At 40.7% G+C, this 20,655-nt stretch overlaps 1 protein-coding gene across 16 annotated transcripts in view; it reads left to right on the forward strand.

Moving 5' to 3' along the window:
* ULK4 (unc-51 like kinase 4) overlaps window positions 1-20,655 on the forward strand; it is a 570,273-nt gene that overhangs the window by 17,800 nt on the left and 531,818 nt on the right. For 15 of the 16 annotated variants that reach the window (XR_006206962.1, XR_006206963.1, XR_006206964.1 and 12 more), the window contains exons 7-15: window positions 456-539; window positions 2,330-2,405; window positions 5,981-6,073; window positions 8,082-8,197; window positions 8,354-8,423; window positions 10,557-10,653; window positions 15,466-15,570; window positions 18,640-18,700; window positions 20,263-20,444. Coding sequence is in view for 13 of the 16 variants with exons in the window: in XM_042954274.1 (XP_042810208.1) it covers window positions 456-539; window positions 2,330-2,405; window positions 5,981-6,073; window positions 8,082-8,197; window positions 8,354-8,423; window positions 10,557-10,653; window positions 15,466-15,570; window positions 18,640-18,700; window positions 20,263-20,444 (884 nt within the window). In the remaining 3 variants the exon portion in view is untranslated. The remainder of the gene's footprint in view (window positions 1-455; window positions 540-2,329; window positions 2,406-5,980; window positions 6,074-8,081; window positions 8,198-8,353; window positions 8,424-10,556; window positions 10,654-15,465; window positions 15,571-18,639; window positions 18,701-20,262; window positions 20,445-20,655) is intronic. The other variant, XM_042954276.1, reaches the window with a different exon arrangement.

Below are 20,655 nucleotides of genomic sequence, written 5' to 3' on the forward strand. Positions count from 1 at the left end.
TCTGTATTCCTCCTGTATGCTTGGTGTCTAGGCATATGTCTAGAACCTTTGATATCTATGTCAAGGAACTGTTGACATACAGGTATTTTTCATGATAATCATTTGGAATGTTAACATGTGCCTACTTATTAAAAACTGATTATTAGTAGAAATTCTTGTAAAGGTACCTGTGCCTGTGAATTATTCAGATGTGTCCATTGGCCCATACAGCCCTTAGATAATGGTCCACACATAATTAGCATCTTGGTTAGGATGATACGTTTTGAATTACAGAAATAGGAAAATATACAGACAGTGTGCCTCGTCTGTACCAGGCATTCAATAAGTAGTTATTGCTATATATATTTTTTTCCTGTAAGTTGTGTAGTCCTAAACTATAGTTGAGATTTATTTAGAATTATAGGTTGGTAATAGCAAACTATTGTTTAATTTTACAATTTTTCATGTAATTTCAGGAAGACCTCCATTCTTCTCAGAAAGTTTTTCAGAATTAATTGAAAAGATTTTTTATGCAGATCCTTTGCCACCTTTTCCAAAAGGTAGGAGTTTTGGGCACCTGGGTGACCCAATTGGTTAAGTGTCCAACTTTGGCTCAGATCATGACCTTATGGTTCGTTGGTTTGAGCCCCACATTGGACTCTGTGCTGACAGCTCAGAGTCTGGAGCCTGCTTTGAATTCTTTGTCTCCCTCTCTCTATGCCTCTTCCCTGCTTGTGTGCATGCTCTCTCAAAAATAAACATTTAAAAAAACAAACCAAAACGTAGGGTTTTTTTTTTTTTTTATTATAAATGCAGTTAGTTTACATCTGACACTATAAATGTACACTGTTACCCAAAGTCTGTTTTTGATTCCTAACCCCCAAATTTACATTTTATAAATAGTCCCAAGTTGATATTTTTAGAAATGTTAGCATTCCCTTTGCCTTCTTAAGATAATGAAAAAAAGCACTACTAATAGGTTTCTTCATTTAAATATTTTGTGCTCCTATATCAACAGAAGTCTGGTATAAAGATTTTAAAAACTCAAACTTTTGTGTTTCTTGTGAATGTACTATTTACTTACTTTGTACTCATGTTCCTTGTATTTATTTCTGTTTAGTGTTCGAGTAGGGATAAGTCAGGCATTTGTCAGCTCTTTCCTCGATGAATCAGGATGCCCCTGACAAGTTTTTAAAGACTTTAAACTAGATATAGTTGTAGTGTCTTAAAATGATTGGAACTTTAATCAAATGGATTTTGATATAACAATCCACCACTAACAATTTTAAGGCAAGACAAAGAAAAAAAACCAAAAGGCCCAAACATAGCATAGGAAAACACTTTAGTATATACCACAAGAAAAGTGAATCTTAAGATACACAAATGAAAACAGAACTTGATGAGGAAAACTTTTTAGAACTAATTAATGGAAAAACTGGGAATACAGAATTCTTTCAAGATTTCAAGGGTCATCCTAAATGAAAAAGCCAAAATGTTACTTTGAAAATAGTCTATACTTCTTAAAATAAAACTGCTTACTTTTTCTTTAACTTAAGAATGGTTGATTTCTATAAAATCTATTTCCTGTAATGATGACTTTGGATTATTGTTTTTGTTTTGAATACTAGAAGTATTGATTATTGTTTTGTCATTTAAAGATTTTTAGGCAGGGAACAGAAATCTGAAAATACAGGTGTCAAAGATCTGGTCAGGATACGTCTGGTGGCCCACACTTAATTAGGGATCTTCATCAGACTGTGGCTATCGTGCCCAATAGTGCCCTCTGTTGGATGTCTTTGTCCACTGTCTTCGGGGCCACTTGTATCCACAGACTGATAATTTGTGGTATATTCTAATTTAAAAAGAGCTAACATTTACAGACTATTGGAATTGGACAGTGTCATAATATTGTGACATTATTTTCCTGTTAAAAATCTTTAAAAGAGAGAGGGGGAGAAAAGAGGGATTGCAAGTATTCTTATCACCATACATTATAAAGCCAAGTTGGTCAAATTAAGAATGCCTCAGAAAATGAGGCATAATTAAAAGTTGAGACAAGGATGTGAATTTGTCAGCCTGGTGATCCTGGCCAGGCTTATTCAGTAAAGAGAAAGTGTAGAGGTTAGTCCAAATTTAGTTTTTGAGATTCATGTTTTTTATGGTCTAGGAAAAAATGTTTTTTATTTTTATGCCCATTCCTCACCCCCATTAAATGGAGGATATAATTGTTAATGGATTCAGTGTTCTCTTAAATGTGTGCTCAGATACTATCACTCTAAAGTTTATGCACGGCATATATTCATGTACTTACCACTTTTTTTTTTCTTTTTGGGTATCAATTTGTGTATAGATTCTTCTCTTCCTAAAGCTTCTTCAGATTTTATTAATTTGCTTGATGGTTTACTTCAAAAAGATCCTCAGAAAAGGTATGTATGGATAGTATTTTGATATGAATGAGAAGAATCTTTTTCTCCTTTCATGTACTTCTAAAATAGTACTGTTCTTAATATACACAGAACTTTTAAAATTACCTCTTTAAAAAAATATGAATTTACATTAAGAGTGTTTTCTATTTGCAGGTTTTTTTTTTTAAGTTCTTATTTTAGGGCTGCCTGGGTGGCTTAGTCGGTTGAGTGTCCAACTGTTTATTTCGGCTCGGGTCACGATCCTGGGGTTATGGGATTAGCCCTGTGTCAAGGTCTGTGCCGAGCGTGGATCCTGTTTGAATTCCCCCTCTCTCCCTCCCTCCCCCTCTCCTCTTCTCTCCCTCCGTCCCTCCCCGCCCCCCCCCAACTTGTGCTTTTGCTCTGTCTGAAAAAAAAAATTTAGGGGCCCCTGGGTGTCTCGGTTGGTTAAGCGTCCGACTTCAGCTCAGGTCACGATCTCGCGCTTCGTGGGTTCGAGCCCCACGTTGGGCTCTGTGCTGACAGCTCAGAGCCTGGAGCCTGCTTCGGATTCTGTGTCTCCTTCTCTCTCTGCCCCTCCCTTGCTTGTGTTCTCTCTCTCTCTCAAAAACAAACATTAAAAAATTTAAAAAAAATTCATTGCAGTTAGTTAACATCTAGTGTAATGTTAAGTGTACAGTAGAGTGATTCAACACTTCCGTACGTCACCTGGTGCTCATCACGACAGGTGCCATCCTCAGTCCCCATCGCCTAGTTAACCGAGCTCTCCTCTCGTAACCATCAGTGTGTGTTCTGTAGTTAAGAACCTGGTTTGTCTCTCTATCTCTGTTTGCAGGGATTTTTAATCATGAGGAAGGTTTAAAGTCCATTTCTCCTTCAATGTATTAAATAGTTGCCTAATTGGTTGACAGATTTCCTTGTAACTTCTTAAGTCCAAGAAGGGCATTGTTTTTCATTGTCGATTTCAGGCTAAGTCTGTCTTACACTCTTGAACTAGGGATGATACTGTCAAGATACAGTTACTCTAATAACTGCTGAGTGGTATTTTAATATGATGTGTTTTTATGATAATCCTGTCACAATGAGAGTGCCGAGTGAGAGGCCAATAGGCACAGCTTGAATTTTCTGGGTTGCAGTAATGGCAGCAAATGAGAAGCCACTGTGGCATGGGGTTGTAGAAGGCAGGTGAGGAGTCCGGAGCGGGTCTCCCTGGGTTAGCAGACAAGAACCATTGGTTTCTAGCTCAGATTGTCACTAGGTATCTGGGGCGTAGGGGTGGTTTAGGCAAGTGTTTTGGGTCTCTGCGTCAGGGTGTAAAACGAAGAGTCAATTTAATGTAACATAGGAAATCACCCATTCTCCAGCTTCGTTAAATATAGAAAAAAAGCGCAGAAGGAATTGCTAATTCCCCTTGTGCTTACAATGGAATACTCTCAGGATTAGCGTTATTTTGCTCTAGTCTTCCAGATGCCTTTTGATAGGGTACACATCTACTTGATTTGCGATGGGTATCCACATGCCCACATATTTATATCCCTATATTGTATATACTTGTTTGCATAAATGATACTGCTCTATAACCTAGTTCTGTCCACTTCTGTCCCTTTTATTTACTTTTTGACAGCGAGAGAGAGCACACAAGCACAAACAGGGGAGGGGCAGAAAGAGGAGAGAGAATCCCAGGCAGGCTCAGTGGTGTCAGTGCAGAGCCCGTCGTGGGGCTCAAACTCAAGAACCATGAGATCATGACCTGAGCCCAAATCAAGAGTCAGAAGGTTAGCTGACTGAGTGATTGAGCCACCCAGGCACCCTGAGAGTACTTCCTTTTGGTTTTTATTTTTTTTTTTTAAATGTGTGTTTATTTTTGTGAGCGAGTGAGCAGGGGAGGGGTAGAGAGAGACGGAGAGAGAGAATATCAAGCAGACTCCACATTGTCAGTACAGAGCCTGATGAGGGGCTCGAACTCACAAACTCTGAGATCATGACTTGAGCTGATATCAAGAGTGGGACGCTTAACTGACTGAGCCACCCAGGCGCCCCTAGAGTACTTCTTGACTTGGAATATCACGTACACTGGTACAGTAAATACCCTTTTGTGTATTTGTTATTGTTCCTTTAGGCAGTCACCTCCTTGGAGTTTTCTGACAGTGGGGTTGGTGGCCAGAGGCTTAGAACATGAAACAATTTGGTGCATTTGTTACCTGCTTGGAATGTGTGCTGGCGTAGCACCTCCAGAGAGCCCCTTCCCTCCCAGTATTACCTACATCAGACTTTGTTGACCTTCTACGTTTTTGCTAAGCTGACAAAAAAATTTTGCTTCATTGGCAATTTTTATTTCTCTGTTCGTGTTTTTTAGGAGCCCTTTGTGAAAAAGGGATATTGTATGTGATTACAGATACCTTCTGTTTCAATTTTGATCAAAGTAATTTTTATTTCAATAGGCATTTTGAACAGTCCAGTTTTCTTTATTTTGAAATTTTAGTCAGGCTTAGCCATTCTGAGTCCGATGATTATAACTAGAAGCCTACTCTATTAATAGTAAAAATTAATGCTTTGCAAGTGAGTCTGGCTTTTAGGTACAGCCTAAAGTCTTTAAAAAATTTTTTATTTTAGAGAGAGTGCACTGCACCAGTGGGGGGAAAGGGCAGAGGCTGGGGGTGGTGAGGGGGCAGAGAAGGAGAATCCCAAGCAGGCTCCATGCTCCTTGTGGATCCTGACGTGGAACCAGACGTGGGACCTGATCCCATGACCCTGGGATCGTGACTTGAGCTGATATCAGGAGTCAGATGCCCAGCTGACTGCACCACCCAGGCACCCCAGCCAGCGTCAGGTCATTTTAACGTGGACAAAGTAGCTGGATAACATTTGATTCCTACACAGACGCGTGACTGTGTAAAATTGTGAGGTTGATTTTCTTGTTTATTTCTTAATGAAATTCTAAAAGTGAAGTCCCAAAAATGAAAGTCATGAAACAGGTAGGGTAGGTAGAATAAAGGATGATAGAATTATAGATTGATAATATCTGTTATATTTCCTTAAGAATGTTAAGCTAATGGGGCACCTAGGTGGCTCACTTCGTTGAGCGTCTGACTTGGGCGCGGGTCGTGACCTCAAGGTTTGAGTTTGAGCCCTGTTGCTTGCTGTTGTCAGCGCAGAAGCCCTCTGTGGATCTTCTGTTCCCCTGTCTCTCTCTCTCTGTCTCTCTCCTCTGATCACACTCTCACTCGGGGGAAAAAAAAAAGGAACAGTAACTATAATTTAAAAAATGGTAAATAAAATTTTAAGCTAATTATAGGCTCCTTTCATAGACTCTTTTGAGAACCCAAAATGTTTTCATTAGGCTCCATGCAATATGAACCAATACTGAGTTTTTAGACTCTTTCATTCTGTACCATTTAAGGCTTCAGAATTATTTTTTGCGTGTTGCTAAGAGGTTAATTGTATACTAAAATGCAAGTAAAATATGAATTGCGGAGGTACATTTGAATGGAGAAATTTATAAACTATAAAATCTGATACATGTAATTGGGACATGACTTGGGAACTATGCATGGTAAATCATGTGAAAAGAATTTTAACGTTTATGTTTTATCTAGATTAACTTGGGCAGGCCTATTGCAGCATTCATTTTGGAAGGATGCTTTCGCTAGGAGAGATCATGAATCGAGCACTGAGGATTCCATCGTCAGGTAGTGTATAAGCTTACCTTTGTGTGGGGGGACGTGGTTATCAGGTGACCATACTGATTACTGTTCTAATAATGCAGCGTCAATGACGTAAATTTGTCTGTTTTCGTACTAGGAGAAAATCAAGCATTTGTTCAAGCGTGCTTGAAGAGTTTAGTCATGACCTTATGTGTTCGCGATTTTGCTCATTTTTCCGATCAGTTGTTTCTTCTCCAGTCAGTGATTGAGTATGGTGGTCATTAGTTCTGTTCATCAACTATAACTCACTTCCCACCTTGCAAGCACATGGTGGGATCTCCTAGCCCCCTCTTGAGTCAGGCATGGTCACGTGACTTGCTTTGGTTAATGAAATGGGAACAGAAGTGATGTGTGTTCGTTCTGCATAGACGCTTGAAGAGCCAGTATGAGGTTGGCCACACTGCTTCCTCCTCATGAGGTAATTGGGAAGACAGTGTCCAAATGGAGTTGCTGTCGGGCTGGGTCTTTAGTGACTGTGATGGGCATAGCTTCCTTGCCGGCCTTTAGTGGCTGTGTGCATGAGGGAGACAGGACATTCTAAGCCACAAAGATTTGTGGGTTGCAGGTTACCACAGCATAACCTACCTCCTGTCTCATTCTGACTAATATACCTCGTTTTTATTATAAAATCTTCTTAGCCCAGGACACTTAAAAAAGGGATGGTATGAAGAACAAGGTGAGGAGTGGTCGAATCAGGGCCGACAATTGACCCCCCCCCCCCCCCACTGCCCCCGTCAGCTTATTCAGTGATGAATGGTTGTGTGATTCTTGGTTCTCATCTTGGCAAATTCAGCGTGTTGGATAGAGAAGGTCTCTCCTAAATATTCTATTTAAGGTCTCTCTCAAACGTGGGTTTCTCTGGTCCAGTGAGACTCAACCACGCTCCTACCATTGTGTTTCGCTCTGTGGGGACTAATAGAAAGCGGGGCTCTGGTCGTGGTCCTCCAGTGTCTGCAAGGCACAGAAGACCTCTGACCTTAGTGTGTCCTCTTCCTTGTTAATCTCTATGCCTTTGGTTTCTTTTCTTGCCTTATAGCGCTTGCTAGGACTTTTTCAGTAAGGCACTGAATCAGGAGTGATGAAAATGAACCTCTTGGCCTGGTTTCTGCCTTTTGAGATGAAAGCACTCAGCCTTTCACCATTAAGTACGATGAGTTGGAGGTTCGTGTAGCTGCCCTTCTTCAGTTCGAATCTGAATTCGATTTTTGAATTTCGTCAGATGCCTTTTTGTATCGGTTGATAAGATCATGTGGTTTTTCTTCTTTAGACTGTGGTTTTCAAATACTGAGCCAGCCTTGCAGTCCCACAATAAGCCCCACTTAGTCGTGGTGTGTTACAGGTTTTGTGTCTTGCTGGATGTTTGGGGCCAAGTGGCAGGAGGACAGCGAGAGAGGAGGAAAAAGAACAGGACGGCAGGGATTTGCCTCCTGTTCTTCAGATCATAACTCTCTGGCTACAGAAGATGCCCCTCTGTGAGTTCGAGCCACTGGCCAGGAGCTGCTGCTGTTCCCAGCTAGCTGCTGCAGGGTTACCTGGTAGCAGGGATAGAGTAAAACGGAAAAAGGAAAAAAAAAGTTAAACCATGGCATTTCCTCTGTCCTGACCTATAAGGGGTCCCCTTTCCTGTTTCTTAGAACAGAAATAGAAGGCTTCTCTTAGAGGCTCTTTTGTCTGTACTCAGTGCCAGGCAATACTGGAAGGGGAAAAATAAGAGGGAAGTTCACTGCCAGGTTACTGGTACTTACAAACTTAGGGGCTCTGGTTTACTTGCCCGATCTGCCACTTATTTCCCACTGATAAGATTTATAGACAGTACAAAGCCTTGCGTATAGTAAGTGCTCAGTTTAGCTACTCAGTGACCATGCTTCTCTAACTCCATGGCTTTGCCAGATGGTACGTGTAATTTCATGAACTTTTCCAACCTCTTGTTCTACACAGAATACTATAGAAAGCTCAAAAATAAGTTTGATTGTGTTGGCTTTCTCCTGTTGAGCAGCGGAAAAGTGATGGAGCATTCTGGGACTCAGGATTCCAAGGAGGTTTTGAAGCCAAGTGGACAAGCCAAGGGGGACAAGAGTGGTCAGCGACTGAGTCAGTCTTTCAGACTAGGTGAGCTTTCGCTGGAGCATGTTCTTGCTGCTGAGTGTGCCGTTTCTGAGAAATTCTAGTTTTTGCTACCATTTTCTTTAAATTTCTGCTTGCATCATGCCCTGCTCCTGGTATTTTTGGTTCTTTGCACGTAATGTTTTTTCTGTCCTGCCACAGAAAATCCAGCTGAGTTGCGGCCTAGAAGTGTGGTTGGGGGTCAACCGAATGAGTCCATGTTTCTTCTGAGGTATGTAAGATGACAGCAGCAAGGAATCCCTGCGTGATGACAGTCAGGTCTTCTTAAAGCATCTGTTGTCCTGCTGGCAAACCATGTTCCCCAGAGATGAAGCGCAGAGATGTGGATGCCGAATTCCGTATCAGTCTGCTTTTGAAGTTCGTGTTAAGTGCTGGCCAATGGAATGTTGATGTGGCTGTGCAGTTTTAAACGTTTAGAACCAAACCAGGGGCGCCTGGGTGGCTCAATTGGTTAAGCGACTGACTTAGGCTCAGGTCATGATCTCAGAGTTTGTGGGTTCGAGCCTCGCGTCGGGCTCTGTGCTGACAGCTCAGGGCCTGGAGCCTGCTTGGGATTCTGTGTCTCCCTCTCTCTCTGTTCCTTTGCCGGCTCGTGCTTTGTCTGTCTCTCAAAAATAATAAACGTTAAAAAAAAATTTAAAAAAGTTTTTAACTGAACCACCTGTCTTTCCTATTTATAAGGGTTAAAACCTCCTCATTTTTACTTGCCCTTCAAATAGAATTGAATGTGAAATTTTAGCAGTCAAGCTTCTTTATTGAATACTTTGAGGAAAGAACAGGTTGTGTTTTTGTTAAACATTTTTCTAAAAAATTTTTATATAAAAAAAATTTATTTTCGAGAGACAAAAGAGGGGAGCAGAGGATCTGAAGCAGTTCTGTGCTGACAGCAGAGAGCCCGATGTGGGGCTCAAACTCACAAACCATGAGATTGTGACCTAAGCCGAAGTTGGATGCTTAATCGATTGAGCCACCCAGGCATGCCATGTTAAATGTTGTTTTATGTGGAGATTTAAATAATGTTTTTTAATACTGTAATCATTGAAGTAATTTTAAAGAGAACAGGATGGCATTTTAATATAATTAAGAGCAATGTATTTAAAATTTTAACATGTAAACGTCAAGTGTTGTATTTATAGCTTTGGTCCTATACATAAAGAGTTTTATTTAGTGACAAAGGGGTTATAACAATGAACTAAAATTTCCTGACTTGTTTTACCCTATGAAAATATAAAGGATATTGAATTTATCTATATACATTCTAGTCATTAATTCAGTTTTTTAAAAAACTTTGTACAATCTTTGGCATATTTCGTGAGTTAAACTACTTGTTTAATGAATGACTAAAAACAGATGAGTGAAAGAGACATAAATGTAAAAAAAAAAAAAAACAAACATAAATATAAACATAAAAAAAGACCCTAATGATCTCAGTGGAAAAATTTCTTAATATGTGAAAAACTCCAGAGACCCAGGAGTAATGGAGTTACCCACAGAGTATGACCAGCATTCTTTAATTTCTTAATGTTCATTTATTTTTGAGAGAAAGAGGCACATACGCAGAGTGTGAGCAGGAGAGGGGCAGAGAGAGGGAGACACAGAATCTGAAGCAGGCTCTAGGCCCTGAGCCATCAGCACAGATCTGGATGCGGGGCTTGAACTTACGAACTGTGAGATCATGACCTGAACTGAAGTCAGATTCTTAACCGACTGAGCCACCCAGGTGCCCCTGACCAGCATTTTTAAGTATAGGAGGAATCATTAAACATAGATACAGATTATAACTTGTTCCTTATCTTAAATAGATACCAAGATGATTTTCCATATCAAACATTTTCTGAAATAGAATTGTAAATATTTTCCATCCTTTGTGGACTGTCTGATCTATATTACTATGTTAATCCTGCTGATACGAGCAGACATTTAAAAAATAAAATCAAGAGTGTCTGAGTAGCTTAGTCAGTTGGGCATCTGATTCTTCATCTCAGCTCCGGTCTTGATCTTGGGGTCGTGAGTTCAGGCCCTGCATTGGGCTCTGTGCTGGGCATGGGGCCTCCTTAAAAAAAAAAAAAAAAAAAAAAAAAAATCAATGTTTTAAGGTCTCTGGTTAAAATAGAAAATACTGTATATAGCATAGGTGCTATAAATAAATAATAAATTAGCCAGGAAACTAGAAATATTTGCAAAAAAGGTGTTGTATAAACAGAAATTAGAGTTTAAATTTATGAGATCACCCAGAATCTTGACATTCTGCCATTTTATCATGAGATGTGTTTTTTCCCAGATAATAGTAAACAGGATAGAGTTTCTGCACTCTGAATAATGTTGACCGGTATGTATTTTCCAGTTCTCGCCCGACTCCGAGAACTAGCAGTGCGGTCGGACTAAGTCCTGGTGAGGATAGGACTCAACATTCACCACAGAAGGCTTCTCCTTTGACCAAGGTGAGCAGGGATGGAATCTTTCTTTCCTTTTCCTTTCTTGCTTTTCTTTCCTTCTTTCTTAGCATAAGGTATGGAGACTCGGAAGAATAGTTCTGAGTTGATGTCCAAACTATGATCGTAATGACAAAATTTGCAGTTAAGTCACTTTCTTTATCACTCTCTTTTTCTGGTAAGTACTCCTACGAGAGCATTGTTTCATAGTTATTTTTTTGGTAACAGCCTCAGTAACATCTGATTGACATCCCATTTAACTCACCACTTAGATAGAGTGTATGGTTCGGGGGCTTTGTGCATATTCCCAGTCACGTAGCCACCACCACAGTCATTCTGAGAACACTCGCCTCCCACAGGGAAATGCTATACCTATTAGCCATCACTCCCATCCCCTCCGTTTCTCTTCCCTCTCACCCTAGGCAGCCACTAATCTTGCTCTCTTGATAAATTTGTCTCTTCTGGACGTTGCAAATGAATGAAGTAACACAATAGGTCCGTTTTTGTGACTGGCTTTTTTCACATAACACAGTGTATCAGTACTGTGTTCCTTTTTATTGCCAAATAATTGGTTGTATGTACCACATTTTTCCATTCATCAGTTGGTGGACATTTGGGTTGTGTTTCCACCTTTTGGCTGTCGTGAACAATGCTGCTGTGAATGTTTGCGTACAGCGTTTTGAGCGGGCCTGCGTTGAATTTCGCCTTATACCTGCAGGAGTGTAATTGTGGCATCGTGTGCTGACTGTGTTAAACCTTCCAAAGAACTGCCAGACTGGTTTTCAAGGCAGCTGGGCCGTTTTACATTCTCACTAGCAGCGTGTGAGGCTTCCGGTTTTTACCCATCTCTAACAAAACTAGTTACTGTCTTTTTTCCTAATTGTGGTAAAATACATGTTGCATAGAACTTACCATTTAACTATTTTTTAGTCGTACGGTTCTGTGATGTTAAGTACATTCCCATTTTTGTGCCACTGTCCTCACTCTCCGTCTCCAGGACTGTTTGATCACCCCAAATTGAGACGCTGTGCCCACTAAACAACAGCTCCCCACCTCCTTTCCTCCCAGCCGTGGCAGCCGCTGTTCTATCTTCTGCCTCTGTGCCCGCTAATCTCCTATAAGTGGAACCGTACAAAATTAGCCCTTTTGTGTCTGGCCTGTTGCACTTAGCATGATGTGTTCAAGGTCTAGCGTGTGTCAGAATTCCATTCCCTTTTCAGGCTGAGTAATACTTCGTTGTGTGTAGGTACCACATTGTGTTTATCCACGCATCCACCTTTGGCCACTCGGGTTGCTTCAGCCTTTGGGCCATTGTGGATAATGCTGCATTATAGCCAGACGAGGAGGTGTGAAATTATACCTAGTTTTGATTTGCATTTCTGATGGCTGATTTTATTGAGCATCTTTTCATGTGCTTATGGGCCATTTGTATATCTCCTTTGAAAGAATGTCTTTTTTTTTTTTTTTTTTTTTTTTTTTACATTTTATTTATTTTTGAGAAACAGAGTGAAACAAAGTGTGAGCAGGGGAAGGGCAGAGAGAGAAGGAGACACAGAATCTGAAGCAGGCTCCAGGCTCTGAGCAAGCAGTCGGCACAGAGCCCGATGCGGGGCTGGAACCCACAAACTGTGAGATCGTGACCTGAGCTGAAGTCGGATGCTCAACCGACTGAGCCACCCAGGCGCCCCTGAAAGAATGTCTTTTCAAATCTTGGCTCATTTATTGAGTTGTAAGGAATTCTTTATGTATCCTAGGTATGTGATTTATAAATCTTCCACCCTGTGGATTGTGTTTTTCAATGGTGTCCTTTGAGGCACGGAAGTGTTTATTTTTATTTATTTATTTTTTGAGAGAGAGAGGGAGAGCAAGAGCACGTACACGTGGGGGAGAGGGGCAGAGGGAGAGAGAGAACTCCAAGCAGGCTCCATAACTCAGCATGGAGGCTGTGGGATGACTTTGGCATCATTACCTGACATGAAATAAGGGTCGGCTGCTCAACTGACTAAGCCATCCTGGCACCCGAAGCACAGAAGTTCTTAATTTTGATGTAGTTCAAATTATTTTTTTTGTGTGTGTGTTGTTGCTTAGGCTTCTGGTGTCATAATTTAGAAACCATTGCCTACTCCAAGGTCACAAAAGTTTATGTCTGCGCTTAGCTCTTTAGGTCTTAAATCCATTTGAGTTAATTTTTGTACACGGCATGAGGTAGAGGGTTCAGCTTCATTGTTTTGCGTGTGGATTTCCATTTGTCTCGGCACCATTTGTTGAAAAGACTGTTCTTTCCCAGTTCATTGTCCTGGCGTTCTTGTTGACTATCAATTGGCCGTAAAGGTGAGGTTTATTTCTGGACTCTGTTCTGTTGATCTCTGCATCTTTCTTCATGCTGGTCGCATAGTAACTAACTGGCTACTCTTGATCACTGTAGCTTTTTAGTAAGTTTTGAAGTTAGGAGGTATGATTCTTCCAATTTTGTCCTTTTTCAAGGTTGTTTTGGCTACTCTGGGTCCCTTGCATTTCCATGTGAATTTTAGGATCAGTTTGTATGTTAGTTATATGTGAGGGAAAATTGTGTAACAGTAAAAATGCATTTTATTTTATTTAGTTTTAGAGCGAGAGTGTGAGTAGGGAAGTGGTGGAGGAAGAAGAGGGAGCGAATCCTAAGCAGACCCCATGCTCAGTGCTGAGTCCAACCCAGAGCTTGATCCCGCGACCTGGGATCATGACCTGAGCTGTTACCAAGAGTTGGATGCTTAACCAGCTGAACCACCCGGGTGCCCCCAAAAATGCATTTTGAAATGTAACAGATGTTGAGTCTCTTCTGGCCATGGTTATTGTAGAGGAGTGCACTTAATCGTTTTATTGAGAATAGTCAAGCAGTAATTGTATATGTAGTATATGAGAGTTTATCTTGTATAATTTTTTAAGTGATTTTTTTTATTCAATTACAAAATCTTTATAACTGTAGAAAACTTGGAAAATGTACAGGAGGACAAAGGAAAACTACTTGTAACTTTATTATCCAGGGTAACCACTGGTTATATTTTGATATTTCTATCTCTGAGTCTATACATACGTGTTCATTTTCAAACAAGGGAACATAATTTTATGATTGCAGTGTTTGATCACTTTATTCCTGAGAATTCTATTTTATTTTGCTGTTGTGAGTGGGTATTTCATTTTTAGACTGTTAACTGTGCATATGTTTCATTTATATATAGGAAATTAATTTTTTTTTTTTTTTTTTTTAAATTTTTTTTTTTTTCAACGTTTATTTATTTTTGGGACAGAGAGAGACAGAGCATGAACGGGGGAGGGACAGAGAGAGAGGGAGACACAGAATCGGAAACAGGCTCCAGGCTCTGAGCCATCAGCCCAGAGCCTGACGCGGGGCTCGAACTCACGGACCGTGAGATCGTGACCTGGCTGAAGTCGGACGCTTAACCGACTGCGCCACCCAGGCGCCCCTATAGGAAATTAATTTTTATAAATACATTTCTAATTGGTCTACCTTACTAATTCTTAATATGTTTTTAGTTCATTCATGTTGACATTTCTTTGAAGTCTTTCTGTCTTAAATGTCCATGCTTTTAAACATTAAATTCTTTGTTTTACAAAGTTCCTCCTTATTCTTCATGTGTTTTTTGATAAGTCTGTTTTCTAAGTTGCAAAGGGGTGGTCTTGTTTCCAAGAACCTAGTTAGCTAATTATTCCTTTAGTCATGCTCTTGCCTCAGTTTTGGAGAATTTCCTCATTTTTCACTTCACTGTTTTGTTTTTTCTGTTTTGTTCTGTTTGTTGGTCAGTGTTTCAGTGGAAGTCCCCCCCCGCCCCGCTACCCATGCAAAGAGGTGTTTTTATTAAAGCATGGGGATAGGCTCCATGGGCAGGAAGAGCTGCCTCAGTGGAAGTTGTTAAAGCATAAATCCACTTTTTTTTTTTTTTTTTTTTTTTTTTTTTTGGTCTGATGTGAAGTCCTCAGGTGGCATCACACTAGGAATGAGAGTTATGTTTAAGTAGAACACAAAGAAAAATCTCAAATACGGTTACTCATTTTCATTATGTGTTAACTCTACTTTAGCTTTTATTATTATTTAAAACATTTTTTTTTTAATGTTTATATTTGAGAGAGAGAGAGTGTGAGCATGGGCGGGGCCGAGAGAGAGAGACACAGAATCTGAAGCAGGCTTCAGGCTCCAGGCTCCAGGCTCCAAGCTGTCAGCACAGAGCCCGATGCAGGACTCAAACTCAGGAACCGTGAGGTCATGATCTGAGCTGAAGCTGGACGCTCAACTGACTGAGCCACCCAGGCGCCCCTGTCCACTTTAGCTTTTATAAAGATAGAGGTGTTTAATGCTTAGGTAGAGGGTTAGTATTTGACCTTGAAATTCCTTTATGCTGTAATTTTAGCTTCATACTGAGTATTTTGTAAAGCAGAATAAATTGGTGAGTGTCGAGTGGATGAACGATAAAAACCACCCTGGTAATTGAAAAACAAGTTTGCCTCCTTGTAGCTGAAACATCAAACTATAGAAGATCTGTTTTCTGGTTCTAACTAGCCAGCCTTTGTGGTAAATGTGAACAAATCGGTTACTTTGACCTTTGTTTTTTCCTTCTGTGACCATGAGAATGATGATGCACAGAACTGAGGATTTTTGTGAAGATCAAATAAGACGGTCTCTGGAAGTGTTTTGAATAGCAACCTGAGGTCCATAGATACGGGTGGCCCTTCCAGTGGTGTCTTACTCAGGGTCTTATTAGCCCGGTTCTTAGAAGCTCCGCAGTAAGTCACAGAAACAAAGCCTCATTTTTGTTCTTATTTCAGATTGCAAGTGAACCCCTGAGTCAGCAGGACCTGGAATCCCAGATGAGAGAGCTTATCTACACAGACTCTGATCTTGTCATCACCCCAATTATCGACAACCCAAAGGTGGGGAAAGATGCCCTAACAGCTGAGGGCTGAGCTTTATTTAGACTTTATTTAGAGGGCCGAAATCCTGGTGATATCTTCATTCCAGATACTGTTGGCTTTCTTTTCTTTGCTGTTCCTCATGTCTCTTTTATTTCATGTGTGCCACACGTCTGCACTTCTGATGCCCACCCTGTGCGTGACCCTCTCCTCTTCCTGTGTTACTTGACCCTTCACTGAGTGCTGAATTTCTTCCTCTTCTGCATCGGCTCCGCCTCCCCTCAGTCCATGGGCTTCTAGACCTCAGACCTTAGTCCTCATTCCTTTTGTTTCTCTCTACATTCTCGAATGAATTTCTCCAACCACTCTAGTCTTGGATGTGTTAGGAAGGCAGATGTGAGTGAGCACTGCTCCCCCTGCTGGGGTGGGTGGGCAGGTCACAAAGAGACTAGCGGGTGCTCAGGACTGCAGGCCAGATGGCGGGGAGACACTGGGGGCTTGGGGAGTCATGGTTCACGGTGCACTTCATACCCGGCGTGATTTTTGTTGCTTCACGTCTCTTGGAATATACCTCTGTATCGCCAGGGGATGATGAGTATTCTTAAGAAAAAAAATCAACTTCTCAGTCCCTCTGTATTACCTATTCTGTATTTTAATTTTCTTTTTAAAATGTCTTTTTCTGTTTTGATTTATGACCATTTCCCCCCATTTCTTTGGGGAACATTACTGTAATGTAGAACAAATGGGTTCTGGGGTGCCCGGGTGGCTCAATTGGTAAGTGGCCAACTTCGGCTCAGGGCATGCATGATCTTATGGTTCGTGAGTTCGAGTCCTGTGTTGGGCTCTGTGCTGACAGCTGGGAGTCTGGAACCTGCTTTGGATTCTGTGTTTCCCTCACTCTCTCTCCCTCCCCCACTCGCATTTTCTCTCTCTCTCTCTCTCTCTCTCTCTCTCTCTCTCTCTCAAAAATAAGAACAAATGGGTAATGGATGCATATTTATCTACTAGGTAGACAACATTTAATACAGATTACCCAGCTATTTTTCATAATGGAGCTAATTCTTTTTATGAGTTCAGCTATCTGACAGAGTAACTGTATATCATGCCAGATTTAATGTGAAATGGGTCATTTTCCCAGTGGACCTTCTAAGAACAGTTTGTAATGTGTTTTGACAAGGTTCTGTTTCTTTATTTCTTTTTCTAACCATACTTACTTGTTTTGGGGCAGCCTTAGTCAAAATTTTTCTTTAAACTTCTAATTTTAGATATACAGAAAAGGTTCAAAAACAGAGTTCTCGTGTACTTTTTACCCAACTTTCTCTGATGTTAGCATCTCACGGGACCATAGTATGGTTAGCAAAGCCGGGAACTAACATTGGTATGGTGTTAACTAAATTACCGAATTTATTTGAATTTTACCACTTGTACCACTGATGTCCTTTTTCTCTTCTAGGGTCTCTTGTTCTACTTTGCTGTTAGGCCTTTTTCTGTTACCTTCTGTCCTTGTCTTTCATGGCCTTGTAATTTCTTAGTTTTTCCTTGGCCTTCGTGGCTTTCATATTTGAAGAGTACTTACCAGGTATCTTGTAGGATGTCCCTCAACCTGGGTTTTTCCAACTGTTTCTCATGATTAACATGGAGGAGGTTATGCATTTTTGGCAAGAAAACCACCAGCAAAGCTTTTTAAAATGCTCTATAGAGAGGTTTTGGAGATGTTAGATATAGAAATGACGGTTGAGGGGCGCCTGGGTGGCTCAGTCGGTTGAGCCTCCGACTTCAGCTCAGGTCACGATCTCGCGGTCCGTGAGTTCGAGCCCCGCGTCGGGCTCTGGGCTGATGGCCCAGAGCCTGGAGCCTGCTTCCGATTCTGTGTCTCCCTCTCTCTCTCTGCCCCTCCCCTGTTCATGCTCTGTCTGTGTCTCAAAAATAAATAAAAAAACGTTAAAAAAAAATTAAAAAAAAAAAAAAAAGACGGTTGACTTTTTAAATTAAAACTGTCAAGGTGAAAGTACCCTGGCTGTTCCAAACTCATGGATCTAACTACCCATTTTTCCAGTTTCTTAAAAAAAATTGCGTACTTTCCTATTCATGCTGATTACATCTTCCTGGAATAGTGTGTTCTCGAATTCAACCATGAAATTCTTATTCTTTAAAACCTGAGCCCTCCTTCTGGTTCTTCCATAAGCCTTGTCAGTCTAAAGTGCTTGCTGCATTCTCTAAATTTGTTAGAAAAATTCCTGTGAAATGTTCTGTCTATAATTACGTCCTGCCCATTTTGCGTTGTTGAATTTTTTTTTTTTTTTGGCATTTAACATGTTTATCTTCCCAACCAGAGTGTCAGCTCTCTGACTGTAGGATCATGTCTTTTATATATTTGTATCCCCCTTAGCACTTAGCATAGTGCCTCACCCTTATAGGTACCCAGTAAATATTTGTTGAATGACTAAATTTCTTTCTTTCTTTTTTTTTTTTTTTAAGTTAATTTATTTTGAGAGAGACCAAGACCGCATGAGCAGGGAGGGGCAGAGAGAGAGGGGGGAGAGAGAGACCTCCAAGCAGGCTCCACACTGTCAGCGCAGAGCTCCACGTAGGGCTTGAACTCAGGAAACCGTGAGATCATGACCTGAGCCAAAACCGAGAGTCGGATGCTTAACCGACTGAGCCACCCACCCAGGTGCCCCTGAATGACTAAATTTCTACCTAGAGGTTGATTTAACTTAAGAGTAAGCCAAGATAAAGTGCTTCTTTTTCCACAAAACTTTGTTTATTTAAAGTAAACTCTGCCCTCATTGTGGGGCTGGAACTCCTGATCTCAAGATCAAAAGTCTCATGGTCTACTGACTGAGTCAGCCAGGTGCCTCAAAATGATCTTGTTTTTATAAACAAGTGCTTATGGTGTTTTGTGTGTTGGTGTTTGCATATTTTAATTAGAAAGGGCACTGTTGAATTCTTTTTCTTTTTGGTGACAGGTTTTGTAGTGTTCTTTTCTGTCTTCCTTGATTTATAACCTGATAATTGGAGTTATGTCAGGAGACCGATATGTCTCAAAAGGCATCTTTAAAAGGTTTTTTTTCTTTTTTCCAACCACAGATAATGAAACAACCACCAATTAAATTTGATCCAAAGATACTGCATCTACCAGCATATTCAGGTAGGATTACAAAGCGCTTGTCAAACACATAGACTCTTGGCAGACAGATGTAAATAAGACCTCTAACAGCAAATGGAGTTTTTTTTTAAGTTTATTCAGAGACAGAGTATGTGAACAGGGGAGGGGCAGAGAGAGAGAGACAGGAGAGAGAGAGAATCCCAAGCAGGCTCTGTACCATCATTGAGAAGCCCAATGTGGGGCTTGAATGCACAAACCGTGAGATCATGACCTGAGCTGAAACCCAAGAGTCAGAGCCACTCAGCACCTCTTTCCCGCCCCCCCCCCCCCCCGCCTGCTTTTTTAAAGCAAATGGAAGATTTTATTTATTTATGAATAGCTACATTCCAGTTTTCTGGCCAACTGGCTATATTCTTGGGGTAGTGCTGTGTGCATTGCAAACAACCTGTAATCCATTTGTGCCATCCTTTGACCGTGCCCAGCTGAGTCTGGACTGCCCTGTACCCCTGTGGAAGTGAACGTTCCCGTAAAGCTGTGCGGGCCTTCTCTTGCCCTTCCCTCTTGTAGAGCCCATTGGATTTCCAACATTTATGGTATTCTTGTGGGTACAGAGGGTCGGAGACCACAACGAAGAATTGAGACTCTACTCTAGGGAGTTGACAATGGGGTCAGATGGTTTGCTTTTGTGGAGAGGGTTTGGGAATGAAGATACTCAAAGAAGATGGGTTCGGTTTCCTTTCACCTAATGGGAAGTCTTATGTGGGGTGAGCATCAGAAATTTGTTTACACCTTAAACTTTGATGTATTTTGTATGATAAAATCTATTTTAAGCTGGTAAACTAGATCTAGAAAAACATTCTTCATCATCGCTGGAGTATAATCCAGGATTTCATATCAAATCAAAGTAAATTCAAAATAAAACATTTGAATTTAAATATACAGTGCCAAATAGAGCCAACCTTAGAGCAGTATTATTTCAAAATAATATTCCTTCCCTTTTCCTCTTTACTCTGGGTTATTTTAGGAAATTATTATTACCGCTTATTTTATTCAGAGATGGAAATTAGCCAAAACTGGTCATTTTGGATGGCATCTTATTGCCCATTTTTGTTTTCTGTTTGTATATGGTTTGGGCTTGGATCTCCCAGAGGATTTCAACTACTGTATTAACCTGTTACGTTTAACAGTCATTTCATTGGAACTTTTTAACAACTGCACAATTCTTAGCTTTTCCAACATTTTACGGCTAGATCGCTTTATTTATACGAAGGCTATCACTTGCTTTTTTGTAATACAACTTTCTTGAGTATTTTGTTAAAATCTCGGTTGCAGGATGATTCTCCTTTAGGCATCTTTTAAAGGTGGTTTTCCATTCACATAGAGAAAAAGGGTCCATGGGTAGAAAAGGAGAGGAATCTAGAAGAATAAATAAAAGTAGTGTCCTCTTTGGAGGACTTTATGGTTTTGACATTGTAAATTTATGATTGTCTTTGTCCTCAGCTGCTGAAATTTTGCGTTCCGTTTTTTATTTCTCTTGTAGTGTTTTCAGCAATTTTTTTTTTTTTTACCTGATACCCACTTTTAATCTGTTCTTTCCTCTCCAGTGGATAAATTAGCATTTCTAAAAGACCAAGACTGGAACGCCTTTTTGCAGCAGGTGTGCTCACAGATCGACTCCACTGAGAAGAGCACGGGGGCCTCGCGAGCCAAGCTGAACCTCCTTTGCTATTTGTGTGTCGTGACTGGACACCGGGAGGTGGCCACGCGCCTCCTCCATTCACCTCTGGTGGGTAGTTCAGTTGTGAAGCCTCCTTTCGTGGTCCTGGCAAGCCTTTTGCGTGTAGCTTTCGTATTTCTATTAAGATTAAAACATCAGTGCTAAAATAACTCATTTGATTTAGGTGCAGTGAAAAAAAAAAAAAAAAGATTTATCAAGATTATAGGTTTGCCAGAATTTTGTCCAGTCGTTAGATCCGAAAGAAGTTGAGTAGACAGTG

This window comes from Panthera leo, chromosome C2 (genome assembly GCF_018350215.1).
Source record: "Panthera leo isolate Ple1 chromosome C2, P.leo_Ple1_pat1.1, whole genome shotgun sequence".
Taxonomy (NCBI): Eukaryota; Metazoa; Chordata; class Mammalia; order Carnivora; family Felidae; genus Panthera; species Panthera leo.